The sequence below is a fragment of the Pocillopora damicornis genome, chromosome 12 (genome assembly GCF_964200805.1).
Source record: "Pocillopora damicornis chromosome 12, jaPocDami1.2, whole genome shotgun sequence".
Taxonomy (NCBI): domain Eukaryota; kingdom Metazoa; phylum Cnidaria; class Anthozoa; order Scleractinia; family Pocilloporidae; genus Pocillopora; species Pocillopora damicornis.
Genome location: NC_142681.1, coordinates 10,913,641 through 10,928,313, shown reverse-complemented (window position 1 = coordinate 10,928,313; position 14,673 = coordinate 10,913,641). Strand labels below are relative to the sequence as shown.

General features: G+C 38.3%; 1 protein-coding gene and 1 pseudogene across 3 annotated transcripts in view; both read left to right on the top strand.

Annotated features, from left to right (window-relative positions):
- Window positions 1–833: 833 nt before the first annotated feature.
- LOC149036446 (uncharacterized) lies at window positions 834–5,842 on the top strand (annotated as a pseudogene). The gene has a single exon (XR_016181436.1). The product of XR_016181436.1 is annotated as an uncharacterized LOC149036446 (transcript).
- Window positions 5,843–5,901: 59 nt separating this feature from the next.
- The window catches only part of LOC149036445 (uncharacterized), an 8,801-nt gene continuing 29 nt past the window's right edge, over window positions 5,902–14,673 (top strand). For both annotated transcript variants that reach the window (XM_089188647.1, XM_089188648.1), the window contains exons 1-3: window positions 5,902–8,735; window positions 9,208–9,345; window positions 11,440–14,673. The exon at window positions 11,440–14,673 is cut by the window's right edge and continues 29 nt beyond it. In XM_089188647.1, coding sequence (XP_089044773.1) covers window positions 12,079–12,603 — 525 coding nt within the window. In that variant the 5' untranslated portion in view covers window positions 5,902–8,735; window positions 9,208–9,345; window positions 11,440–12,078 and the 3' untranslated portion in view covers window positions 12,604–14,673. The remainder of the gene's footprint in view (window positions 8,736–9,207; window positions 9,346–11,439) is intronic.

Genomic DNA, 14,673 nt, shown 5'->3' with positions numbered 1-14,673 from the left:
ATCTTGAGTACTTTGAACACCAAACAAAGACTCGAACGGGAATCAATGGCCGATCAAGCTGCAAATGTATGCTAACAACAATGCCATTTCTATTGATTGTGATTTAGTGCACGTTTACAGCATGTCTAAAGAAAAATTGCCACCATCCATGCTAGAACTGGATTCAAGTTTCTGCTTGTCTGTAAATTACTTTAAAACAGAAGCTCATGCATCAGTGGAAGGCAAAAACTGGTTCAAAGCACAACCAATGGGAGTGAACAAGTTAAACAATATCATGAAAGATGACAAAAGTGGCGGGAACTTCAGGCAAAACAAACCATAGTGGTAGAAAAACTTTAGTGCAAAAATTGCAGGCCAGTTGAGTTCCTCTCAACCAGATAGTTCAAATAATGGGGCATAAAAACCTACAGTCAGTTGACAATTACAGTTCTCTGCAAGAAAAACAAATGGAAAGTATTCCATGCATTCTTTCCTTGACAACCAAAGCAGCAACCAACGTCGCACAGAAAAGAACTTGACAGCGCAACCCTTGGCTGAGTATTAAATTGCTTCAATGTCTACCCCTTCATCTAACTTGGATGTGAATTCCTTCAATGAGAATAAGCTCCAAATGATGTTTCACAGAAATAACATAACTCGCTTTGCTCACTTGTGAGAGATACTTTCAGCACGAGAAGATAAAATTTGCATCCCCAAGCGGCCATGTAAGATCCTCTTTTTATTTGCTGTCTTTCTGGTACATATGATTACCATATTTTTTACCATTTTTCTGGTACATATGATTACCATATAATCATATGTACCAGACATATAACATATAACATCCATTGACATATAACATCCTCATATAACATCTTTGACATCCAAGATTTAATTAATAAGTCTCCTAACTGTCTGCCATACAATTTATGTGATGTTAGTTGGGAGAATTTGGAATTGAATCAACCAATAATCCCCTAATTGATATTTTTCTTCTTGTTTTGGATGATCAACCTCAGGGATTAAAGGGATAAGAAATGTACACATTTATTATGCTCCTCGCATTTGTTGATAACAATAGTTAAGATTGTTAGTAAAGCATTCTCATTACTTTTCTGCTTGATATCATATTGATAAAGTAAGGAGAAATTCTGTCTATATCACTAGTAGTGGGACACAAAGGGTTAAAATGGGGGATTTCATAATATTGTAATGATTGAATATTCTTACGCTCTCAAATGTAACAAAAAATGTGATGAGAATGTGATGTTATGAGACACTTACAAAAAAAAAAACCTGCTGAAAAAACCTGTTGCTGGTAGCTTGTCTTTAATGTTTAAATTTTCATGGGAAATGCTTTTCTTTGAAAGCTGGGATACAGAAGTTTTTTTGTTTCATCTAATTATCCTTGAAATGTTTCCCAAAATCTCATTTTCCTTTACAGTTAAAGGAAATTATTACTACTTTCATGCAGCTACTCTCATGCATGATACAAATTGGTTGTCAGGCGTCTTATCATTTCACTTGGTCTTCGTTTTGTTTTGATTAATCCAACGAACTCTGATATGAGATATCAGAATAAAACTTTAGCCGTTGTTCCATCAACAGATGATCAATTTTAGCTTCATAAATGATTTAGCTAAGACTATTCTGTTTATCAGTTGAGTCTCTACTAGATCCAGGCTTGATAATTCATGATGATCTGAAATTGAATTTCCTAATATTGAGTGTGATTAAAACTCAACTAAACAAAGCCTATTAAAGCTAGCTTTCAAAAATCGCCACTATACTGACTTTAGGAGGAAACACAAGTTTAATCTGTTCCTTACCTCGACTACTGTCATAAAGCATAGCATTTCAAAAGGTAAGACTTTGACATTTCTGCTATTGTTATTTCCATTTTTATTTCTTTGAAATTGTTATAGATGAGCCAAGTTTGAGATAATACTCTGAACTGAAAACAAACCAAGAACTAAAAAGAGATTGAATTTGAAGTTAGGTGTTGTTACCTATCTCATATGAAGTTTTGATAATGTGAATCTTTTAGATTATCAACGTCAGGCTTTGAATGTATTATTCCACTGCTGTTAATCCTGAAAGTGTAAAGTCATGGGCGAGGTCTCTCTTATCAGTAGGGCCACTCTTTAGATTTGTGAGCTTTAAATTCAATCAATTCAAAAGAAAGGGGTTTTTTTGGAGTGAATTTTATTCAAATATTCTCTTTGTTGTTGTTTTCTCAAAGGAATGCAAACTGAACAGCACAATATTATACTGTGCAGAGAAGTAGTGTTTGAAAATCCCTACGTATACAAAAAGGGGTCTCCCCAGTGCAGTGAAACTTGGAAGAGAATTGTAGATGTTCTAAACAAATGTAGCACATAGCCATCCGGGACCACATCAATGTCTTGGTAAACAAGTACAAGAAAAAAATTAGAGCTGAAGAAAGAGCATCAGGAATATCTCCAGATGAGCCAAGTGAATTAGATGGCCTAATACAGCAGACTACTGCACTTGAAGAGAGTTCTCCCATAGATACATGCAGTAAGGATAAAGCTGACAAAGGTAAAGCAGAAGATGCAAGAATGAAAGCTATGGAAAGGCTTTTCCAAGGCAAAAAGAGGGCGTCGGAGGGAGCCGAAGAGGGTGAGAACAGACCAAAACGAACAAGAAGAAAAACTGGAGATGCCATGGAGTTTCAAAAGGAAAGAGTACTGAGATTTGCAGAAATTAGAGAAAAGGAACTTGAGCTGGGAAAGGGAAGACAGAAACAACAACTTCAAACACAACAATAACAGGCTGATATCCTGAAGCTAATGCACCAGCAACAACTGCAAAATCAGCAACAACAGCAAAATGACAGAAACAGGAAAAACATGTTGAGCTTTTTCCTATTCACCAGTAAGTTAATTAGATTTTAGATTCTACCTTCAAACTGAGGGAGATTAAATTTTTTATATCATGCTACATTATGGTTTCTTTACATGGAAAGGTAATTGTTTTCATAGCTTTACAGATGTTTTTGTTGCCATTGCGATTAACATTCATAACAAAGTTTCCTAACATGTTTCAAGAACTCTCTTCCTTTTCTTCAATACTATCTACTATTTCTGGAGCACAACTAAGGGAAGCAGGTTATTAAAAAATACATAACTTTTACTTTAGGTAATTATTTGAATATGTGAGTAACATTTGATGCTTTCACATGTAACAGGATGATCAAGTTGACAATAGCATCAAAAAAGAGTGAACTCCACTTTAACAATTAGGTGACTAATTTGGAAACTCGAGCACTTGGTAAATACACCTTGGCTTGCAATTCTGATAACATTTTGCTGATGAAATTGAAATGTCAGTCCTCAAGCAGGAACCTTCCACATGACCTGTACAGTCATATGCTATGAGATAACTTTAGAAAAATGCATTTGTGTTGGTAGAACTATTGTAAGTACAGTACCACCTAGTGAAAAAAAAAAGATTTCATGTAAGCATGAACGATTGGGAGACGTAATGCTGGTAATTGACCCTTTCTTTGCTGGGATACATAGGGTCTGATGATTGTAATGTACATCTTTTAGCTTTCAAACTTTCAACTTGGTATTAATTGTAACTGTTTACAATATCTATTTCTCTATACCTTGAGCCCTCAAAGTTAAAAGAGGTGAGTCAATAACCTGGATTCCTTTGTTTGGAATTGTGTGAATATATAATTTTACAGTAAATGGTTTGAACCCAGGGTAACATGTAATAGTGTAGTTTGATCGTTCGGGTGAGTGTAGTCCTGAGAAGGAAGTCATCATCAGAGTCAAGTAAAAGGTTGTTGTCAGTCAAATGTACTTAGTCCGGTTTGTGTACACTGATTGGTCAGTTTTGCCATGATGGTATTGGCTAAAAGACTCAAATGGCGTAGGTCAGTCGTGATTGGTTTGTTTGGATCCGTTAGTGAACTTAGGTCGTTCTGTTTGGTTTGTTTTTCGTATAATTAAGTTACCACACTGTAACATGTAATATTTTTTTACTTAGATTGCATTAAATATTCTAGCTCAAGCTTTCATGCATGCATGGTGTTTCTTACCAATGCTCATGCCCAAACTAAACTTTGACACAAGATAAGTGAGTTTTAAAGGGTGGGAATCTGGAAAAGCAATGATCCTCCTTTAGTGAGGACTAAGAATTAATGGGGCCCTCCTAATTTTATTCATGTTTAGGACACATAGATGAAGAAAACATTGTTTATATTTTGAAGCGTGAAAGTTAAATTAATTGGCATCCACATAATGCACAAAGCAAGAATATAAATGCCTTAGCGAGGTTTAAAAATTAAAATAAGAGTGATGCAAACGGTATCTTACTTGTTATGCTCCTCTGGATATTTATTCAAATAACACAGTCACTATCAGTCTCACTCACTCTCACTTTCCACCGACCTTGTGGAAAGATGATAGCCTCAGTATTTCTTTAAATGAAGAAAGGATAGCCTGTCCTTTTACCTCAGATAGTTCTTTTGTGCGTTATTAGTACAAACCTAGTCTAATTTAGGTAACTGTGAAGAACAGCTCTCCCCATTGACTGTCAGCCAACAGTCGGCTGACTGTTAGTAATATGTTGGCTGACAGTCGGCCAACAGATTCATTTGGGTTTTGCTGAAAAGATAACTTCAACCAAGGCTAACAGTCCAACAACTCTCAGTTGACTGTCGGTAATCTGACAGTAAGGTGTTGGTAATCTGTCAGTAGAATGTTGGTAACTTTAGACCGATTATTGCCTTGAAAAGTTTATGATTTACAACCCCTGATAATTGCATCAAAAAGATAAAAGGAAACTCTCAATAGTCTGCCTCTTTTATGCTAGTTCAGCATAATTTCTAAGCAATTTCGTTTCCAACACTCACTTCGATTCCCGGTCTGTTCACCATTTTGGACTTTTTGCTTTGAATTTTGCATGGTCTCAAGTAAATTAGTTCACATTGTTATGACTTTATTGTTATTGGTGTTAAAGGAGAGCCAACTTAAACTGTAAAATCGATCATGAAATTTGAGCGGCAATGGCTGTCCCTCTCACTACATGTTTGTCATCGCTGGCAGGTGTTGCCAAAGTTTTCTACTGCAAACTGCTTCTAGTTCTTTAAGGGCACCCATGCATATTTCTCTTGATGTTGGTTTGAGTTCATGCTCATACATGATTCTTAATTTGGCAATGGTGACAAAATCTTTCAGGGTGTTGCAGGGGTAACCAGCCAGGCGAAACGCATTTGACATGCTACAATTGTTGTCCTTAAAGATGTGTAGCACCCTCAAATTAACAGGGCAAAGTGTCTCTTCTAATAGACCTATCACACTGTATGGTCATCACATCACTCCAGAAACTCAGAGACATCTACTCTTTGAAAATCCAGCATGGGGATATCAAGCTAGGAAGCCAAGGAAAAACTGTAGAAATTGATAAATCCATGTTTGGCCATGAGCGCAAGTACAACCAAGGGTACATTTCTAGAGGCATGTGGGTATTTGCCATGGTTTAAAGAGGAAGTGGCGGGAGTCTTGTCTTCTGAGTACCAAACTGTACAAGAGAAACTTTAGTAACTGGACTAATACAGCATTTTGTTACACCTTGAACCACGATTATTTCTAACAAGTTTTCCCCTGACTTCAACCTCAACAACCAAGGTTACATCCACCTCATGGTCAACCACTTGGGAAACTTTGACGATTCTTTTACACAAGCCCTCTTGTACATTACCGAGGGAGTCTGGAGTCAGGTGAAGAGAAAGTTAAGGGCGATGATCAAAACCTCCAAAGGCTAACTACCCTCCTATCTTGATGAGTTCAACTGGGGAAAGGTCTATCTGGGTGAGTACTTTGGCTGACATAGCAGAATTCTGCCCACTCAACTGAGCCACTTAACCAAAGTGGCTCAGCCTTGGAGCCACCAAGTGCAATAAAAGCTATGACCAACAGATATTTTGTCGTTCGTTTCGTTTTGACTAGGAGTACTTGAGTTAAATGTGACAATTGTAGAAAGAGGTCCCTGAATAAAATTCAAAATAATGGTTCAAATTTAAGCAACATATGAAAACAGGTTTTTTGCCTTCACAAATAATGGATGGATGGGAAACAACTTGATAAATTTCTTCTGGGAAAGGCTTTCCTGGGGTACTTGCTGGCTGCAGGAAGGTCGGGATCTATTTTGACCCTTGATACTCCCAAAGAAAGATCTATTTAAGCCTAGAGTACAAAAGATTAGGTAATGCTATGAATTATCTTAAGAACCACGTAACCTAATACAATGCTTGGTTAAGTAGGGATTTTCCCCTTCTACAAGATTAATTAATTTCAAAAAGCTTGAGTGGCTAACTGGTTACAGTTTAACACTAATTACACATAATCTAATAACAACTGTCTATGGCTGACTGTTTGGGGACCGCTATCCTTTATGCATGCTGAACTTAGCAAAATCTTGCAGTTTCCACGTTGACTTTTATATATTTTTTAAGCGCTAGCATACAAACTTGATAACTAAAAGTCCTATCGTTAAATTCCTTCCACCTTAAATCAAGACCACCTGGTCGAGGGGAAAGGCAGAAGGCATAGTAAACCAACACAAAAGAAATCATTATCAAGGAACCTAAAAACACAGCGAAGAAAACGTATGATGGTTACTTTTGTTTGTTTTTTATTTTTTAGTTTTGTTTTGTGCCTGAGCTGCAGCATAAACCGAACAATCCGACATGTAATGGCCTTGGGGGGTTCCAAAGAACAAGAAGCAAATACAAAAATGTAATTGAGTTAAATATTGCAAGGAAAATGAAGAGTAGTCCAGAGTTCTTGACGATAAAAAAATTGCATAGTGTATTGCTGTCTGCGGGGTGAATGTTCTTCAACCCGAGCAGTGAGGCAGATGGCCTTTGCTAATGTTTCAGGAGTTGTATACTCCCGGTCCAGTAACAGCTGCTGGATGGCTAGGGATCCCAGGTTTTCTACATTCTTTACTTCTGGCATGTACCAGGAAGAGGAGTCACAATGAAATACGAATTGATGTGGCCTTTCGTCCAGATGCAAACTGGTGGGGACGGTAGACACGTCTATTTCACCCAGGTCAGTTGTACCTGGCACAAGGCTCAGCACAAATGGTCCAGCACCCTGTGCTGCGCAGCTCCTGGAGTGTTTAAGGAGTGACCATGAAGGTTTTCTTGAATCTTGTAAGTGTTCAAGTTGTCCCAGGGGTGATCCATGAGGAACGCAGTCTGGTAGGTATGGGACCACTGGAAGGAGATCTTCAACAAAATCATGGCCATGGCTTGTAAGATAAACTCTTCCTCCCCATGTTGGAAACCATCTACGGTGACAATCACGTCAATATATCTGGCCATTGTAAATGAAAGAAGTTAATGAGGCTTTGTCCAAAATATGAGTAGCCCAGCAAATTTGGAGATTACAGGTGAGAGGGAAGGGAAAAGGAGTGAACTTTATAGAAGAATAGACAAAGGGTGGTCAACAAAGGGAATAACAAATGTGAAAGGTGAGGATGAAAACTGGAAAGTGCGAAATTAAATAACGTGAAATGTGGTTAGTCTTGTTTGGTGGTTCCATAAGTCCACAAAGAAATAGTTTTTGCAATGGTTGGCGTGGTTGGCGAGTGTGACAAAAGAGAATCAGAACAGCAAAAAAATAAATAACAGCAAAGGTTAGGGCCTTGTGGGGTATCACAACTTTTCTTGGTAAAAACATGGTGTAATGCCCGGAATAGGCCAAAAACTCCCATACGGCACATAAGAGGACTGTGTCTTTGACGGAGCTGCAACCACATGAGTTCATCAGGTGCCGACATATGGCAGGTAGCACATGCCCATGATTTGTATTCCTGCAAACTATTGGCATAATGGCGCGTAAGACAAAACATCTGCGAGGGGATTCTGGTGGAGTAAATGTAAAAACAGCAAAGAAAACTACCACATTCCAAAAGATTAGTCATCCCTTGCAAGGAATATAAGCGGTGTGTCATGCAGCGGAGGCTAGTGATGAAGTTTAAAGCATTTGCGTAAAATGCCAATTGAATGGGATTACATGTTATATTAGGCTTTGGAAGGACTCCTAGTGGGAGCACTTTCACTAACTTTGTGTCATTGAAGAAAATTAGTCGGTGAGGGTTGATTGTCATCTTCAAACTATTAGGAAAAATGTTTTTCTCATGCCAGACTTATCATACTCTAGGGCAAAATTTCATTAACCAACAAGTCTGTGATTGTCAGGGCATCATTCATAAATACTGCAAAGGCTTCTGGGTTACAGGTCAGATGGTCAGAAAACACAACAATGTAGCGATTTCCTGAGTCACTCACAGGAAATTGACCCAGGCAATCAACAGCTACCCAATCAAAAGTATCTTGTACTGGTATTGGTAAGATGGGGGCTGTCTGTCACTGTTTAGTGCTCCTCTTTATCTAGTAATGTGTACAGGAAAGACATGACTTATGACTTTACCATCCGCTAATTTCCGCTAATTTCAAGTTTTTTTCTGGGCACATAATTTGATTTGACCCTTTCTTTGATCCTATCCAGAGAACCTTGGTTTTTCTCAGGTTACACCTAGGCCAGACAGTTGACCGAAACTGTCTAACAAAGCAAAACACCTCTCAAGTGATGCCTGTGAACCATCTAATACTGACTTAATTTACACTTGACATTTCTCACAGAGATTCCTCTTATCTCATTGTCTCCACGAATAGCTGTGGCTAATACCTCAACACTGAGAATAGATAGGTAAGGCGAGAGGAGGCAGCCCTGCCTTACCACCTCTACCTAAGCTAAAGAAACTCCCCAACCATCCATTATTTATTATACTGCTTGGATATCATAGTAAAATAAATTTATCCAATTAATTGAAAACGAACCAAAACCAAAGTGCTCTGGTGTTTTCCACAAGAAAGTCCATTCAATAGTATCAAATGCTTTTAAATAGTCGATGAACAGGAGTAATCCAGGAATATCTTTCAAGAGGGTATAGGAAATAACATTATTTATTTTTTCTCGGTTTGTGAGCGGGTGGTATTCTACAAATCCTGCTATCTGATCTATCTGATTGGTTCCGAGAGCAGGTAGTATTCTCCCTATTTGGCCTGCTCACAGTGGGTGGTATCCAATCCTTTGCACTATGAGACTACACCAATTGCGTCATTGCAACTTTTCATTTACTAATTTGATACTTAATGTGTAAACTTTTCACTTTTTACAGCAAATATTAATTTTGGCATGGACTCAGACCACAACAAGATCAAGTTTTATTACACTGGTGAGGTAGAAAAATTCAGAGACAAAGAAAATATCGGTTCACAACAGAAGGAAAAACCAATAAAAGGCTCAATTTACAATGGTGAGTATGCAAGTATATTTTAACACAATGTCCAGAAAACACAGTGGAAAAAAACAGAATACGACCTACACGTTTGGAAAAGATTCTTTCTTGAAGTGGGTGAGGCCAGGAAAATTGAAGAAATACCGGCAGACAAGCTCAACATCTAGATATTTCAGTTCCTGATGGAGATAAAGAAGAGAGATGGCGGATTGTAGGAGCTGGCAATGCTACAATCATTTCAAAGAAGCCTGCAACGATATCTAGATGACAAGAACTCCAAGCTGAACATTCTCAAAGACCAAGAATTCCTTAAGTTCAGGGAAGTTCTTCTTTCTAAAAAGAAACAGCTGGTTTTTGAAAGTCCTCGAAGCCCAAGAAAAGAAGAATTATCGTCAGCGATAATTCTGATCCTGATTCTGATTAGTTAACTGAACTTAATCCGCTGTCTTCGGAAAATAATTTCCTTTGGATCCCTTAACTTTTTTCATTGAAGACTTCATCATTGCAGAGTCATTTAGCTTGAATTTGTTTTCCACGCTGACAACCAGAACTGTTGTTTGTTAAAAAATGCGCATGTGATTTGTCCCTATGCGCTCTTAAATTGACAAGTGTCAGATCGTGACAGACACTTTAAAAAAAATGTTTTGAAATTTTCTTGGAAGCTTTTAAAATCACCTTTTGATATCATGCAAATAAATACGTTTTGATGAAACCTCTCTCTTTCATTTGCATTGCCCTTGTTTTCTCTACTATCTACTCACTCACAAATTGTTTCGCTTATGGAGAATCTTGCCGTAATTACAGTCCTTTATCATTCAGTTTCTTTTCACAACCATTTGTTCGGTTTTAGAAAAAATTGAAAATGTTATTCACCAGCCAAGATTGGTCCATATTGGGAAAAACTGTGCCCTCTGTCTTGTGTATGGCCTCGGGTGGAATCCAAAACCTCGGGCATAGTTTTTCCCAGTATGAACCTCCTGTCTGGTCAATAACTTATATTGATCGAACAAATATTTTCTGCAATAGAACGGCCTTTCAGAAAGTCAGTCTAATCATAACCTATTAGATCTGACAACAGATATTTGAGACGAGAGGCGATCACTTTTGATGCAATTGTAAAAACCATCCCTCGACCCAGGCCGCCTCGTCTACATTAGTTATTTCGCGCTCTGCATGCTAATTAATTATTCAGTCTGCGAGTCACATTGTTCGAGTTAGTTATCAGTTGTCCGTTGTCAGTCAAGTTTCACAGTCAAGTTTCGCTTCTACGGCCCTTATCCCGTCACGTCTGGTACGTTCTTTATTCTAGTTGTGTTTACTTATTAGTTTATGCTTCCTTGTGTTCGATTTCCCCAAGTAATTTTATTTTATTCATCTATTTAGAAACCACATTGGCAATTACGTAACTATGGTGAGACATTAAATCGAAGTGAAAACCTATTACTGGTGTGCGTCGTCTATAGCAATTTTGTAATCACAGTTAAGAAGGGTTATGGACCTCCAATTCTTCAATTCATTTAATGCTTTGTCTTTTTTCGGGATCAAAGAAGTGATTCCCCTCCTCTGAGTTATGGCTAGTTTTCCTTTTTGATAGCCTTTATTAAGGGAACTTATAAGAAAAGGAGATACATCTTTCCAGAAAACTTTATAAAATTTGGCAGGGAGACCGTCTGTACCAGGCGATTTACCGGATTTCATTGACTTGACAGCGTCTAGACATTCTTTTCAGTTAAGAGACCCTTGCATTTTTTCTTATCCATTTCATTGAGTTTGTGGTGTTCATAGCCAAAAAAAATTTCTCCAAATGTTCTGTTATTTTGGTACTTTTGGTTGTGTAAAGATGACTATAAAAAGAGTTACACTCTCTCAGAATATCTGAGTCATTTGTAAGATTTGCTCCATCCTTTGCCTTGATTTGCATAATTGTCTTTTTTTTTGCAGTAGCGATTTTCTAGACCAAGGGAATTTTTGTCATTTTTCTCACCTTCATTATACCATCTCGCTTTGGATCTAATTATCGCTCCTTTTGTTTTGTACTCAATAATGCTCTCTAATTTCCTTTTCTTCACCCTCAATTGTTCAGCAAGAGCTTCTTTGTCATTGTTTATACAGTTCTCCAGCTGCCTTTTGAGAGCCGCTATATCATTTTCAAGAGCTGTTACTTTGGACTGCAGCAAATCATGAGCGAGTTCAGTCACAACTGGAAAATATAGAAGGCAAAAAGGATGTGAATTTTGTCCATTGCAAGCAGGAAGACAAAGGGAAGGAGCCTGCCAAGCGAGCATGCTACAGATGTGGAAAGTAGGACATTTTGGACGAGACCCTGAGTGCCCCGCGAAAGGAAAAATTGCCAAAAGAGTGGAGGAGCTGACTATTTTGGTTAAGAAGACAAAAGAGAGGAAGACAAAGAAGTCAGTCATGTATGTGAGAAGTGAGAGAGATGAAGATGAATATGCATTTACTGTGACATTTACGCCACCTGAGAAAATAGATGTGACTGTGGGTGGAGTTGTAGTTGTGATGGTGATTGATTCGGGTGCAAGCACTAATGTGATTGACAAAAATCTGTGGTTAAAGTTAAAGCAAGACAAGATTGACAGGCAGATCTACATTGGGACATCTAATGAGACAATCATGTCTGATTACAAAGAAATCTTTGAAGGTGTGGGAAAGTTAAAAGTGCTGTGGAAAGGCGTAATTCGCAAACAAAAAAAGAAGCCTTAGCTGTTGTGTGGGCATGTGAGCGATTCCATGTGTACTTATACGGCATTGAATTCACACTGTATACTGATCACAAGCCATTGGAAACAATCTACTCAAGCAGATCCAAGCCATGTGCATGAATTGAAAGATGGATCCTGCGATTACAGCCATATAAATTCCAAGTCAAATACTTACCTGGAGAGCAGAATATTGCTGACCTGCTGTCACACTTGTGGCATGTGGATGGGCAAGCAGAATCTTCATCAGTGCAAGGCGTTGGATGAATTTGTCAGGTTCGTCACTGCCACTCCTCAAGCGATGACAACATGTGAAATTGAAGAAGCGTCATCAGAAGAGAGAGAGTTTGTGGAACTGCGTCAGTACATTAAGGATGGGAACTGGAAAGGTGATCAGCATAAGCAATACATACCAATATGCGGCGAACTGTGTGTTACTGGCAAGCTGATTCTTCATGGTACCAGGATTGGCATACCGAGTGAACTGAGACCTCGAGTATTGAGCGTTGCTCATGAAGGACACCCAGGAATTGTCAGTATGAAGCAGAGGTTGTGATCAAAAGTTTGGTGGCCTGGAATCGAAAGGGAAGCTGAAAAGTTTTGCAAAACCTCTCATGGCTCTCAGCTTGTAAGCAGCCCAGCAAACCCAGAGCCAATCAAGTCGACCCCATTACCAAGTAGCCCATGGCAAGATTTGGCCATCGACCTGTCAGGCCCATTACCTTCAGGAGAATCTGTCTTAGTCATCATTGATTACTTCAACAGATACTATGTGGAACTCCACAACGTCAGAGAAAGTCATAGAGTGTTTGGAGAAAGTCTTCACCACGCATGGACTACCTCAATCACTTCAAAGTGTCAATGGTCCTCAATTCAGATCAGAAGTATTTGAGCAGTATTTGGAGGATAATGGTATAGAGCACAGGAAAACTACACCATTGTGGCCACAAGCAAACGGATGAAAATAGCTCAAGCTGAGGGAAAAGAATGGAAGAAAGAGGTGCACAAATATTTGGTAGCATATAGGTCAACCCCTCACACAACTACAGGTGTGAGCCTATCAGAACTATTGTTTGGCAGAAATATGTGTACTAAATTACCCAAACTGAAAGAGGAGGGCTCAGAGAGTGAGATGCGAGACAGAGATAGCGAAATGAAAACCAAAACCAAACAGTATGCAGACAAGAAGAGGAATACCCAGGAGTCTTACCTAGCTCCAGGTGATCAAGTGTTAGTAAAACAAGAGTGAAAAAACAACATCTGAGCCTTATGATGTTATGACCAAAACTGGAAACAGTGTTGTTGTTGAACCACCAGACGGCGTTCAACTGATGCGAAACACAACCCATGTAAAGAAGTATGATGAGACATCACAGAACCCTGGGGAAACAACTTCATTTGTTGATGTTGCTGATCCTGCGAAACCGGAAGCAAAACGAGAAGAATGGAGAAGCCCGGTTGTGACAAGATCAATGAGAGTCAGGGAACCGCCGGAAAGATTTAAAGACTTTGTTATGACTTGAGTGTCATTATCAAGGACTATGTTTTGACTTGAGTGCCATTATTAGAAACTTTGTTGTGGTTAAATGTTATTATAGACCATTACAGTTCAAAGAGGAGAATTAATAATTTTTTGGCCAGCCGTTTTATGAGTTTTAATTGTACTAGGTTTTTAGTTGACTCTCCAGTGTGTCGACATCTTCTTGAGATCGTTATGGTTTTACTGAAAAGAAAAGGGATATAGTGTTTGTAAGGTACATTTCGTGTGTCATACATACCATAGGTTAGCACGCAATGGAGGTTGAGAGTTGATTATTAAAGTAGCATAGCGGGTGTTTAGATTAGATTTGCGTGTTGCATCCTTCCTTTGTAAATATCCACTTCCATCAACAGTAGAGCGAAACAACATACATTTTGAAAGAAAATAAGGTCGTCTTTGTTAGGAGCATAAATATTACAGATGGTTAAGATTAGCTCACCAACTTCTAAATCAATAATAATGCACCTTTCTTCCTTATCACATATTTGCCTCAAAACCTTGAAGGTAAACTTATTATTGAAGAGGAAAGCAACACCTGCTTTGTTACTTGCAAGGCCACTGAAAAAGCTTTAGAGCCCCATTCAGCAGCCCAATTCTCAAAGGACCTTTCAGTACAATGAACCTCTTGCGGCATGTTATTAGGAAATTTTTTCTTTCTTAATCGCTAAAAAATTTCTCTTCATTTTTTGTTGCACAAGCCTCGTATGTTAAGGGATGAAATAGTTATGTTAAACATATGAAGCTCCACTGAAACTTACATAAATTAGTTGGGTTTCATACATAAAAGATTTCCCACTAGATACCCTGTACACCAGAATAGGAACACAAAATAAATATAAACATGGCTAAACAAGTATGCATCTATAACAACACTGATTACATTGACCTTAAAAGACATCCTTTGAGTGAGAAGGTCTCTAAGGAAAGCCAAAGCACGTCTTTTGGTGAAGAAATGTCAAGCCTCTTGTCATAAGATTATTCTTGTTATTAGTAAAGTTGTCTGTTCATGATTGTGGGTATATATCTTTCACTAGGCCTCTTCGTATTTCCACAATCTCTTTGGGAAATCTTGTGAATTCCGAAAAC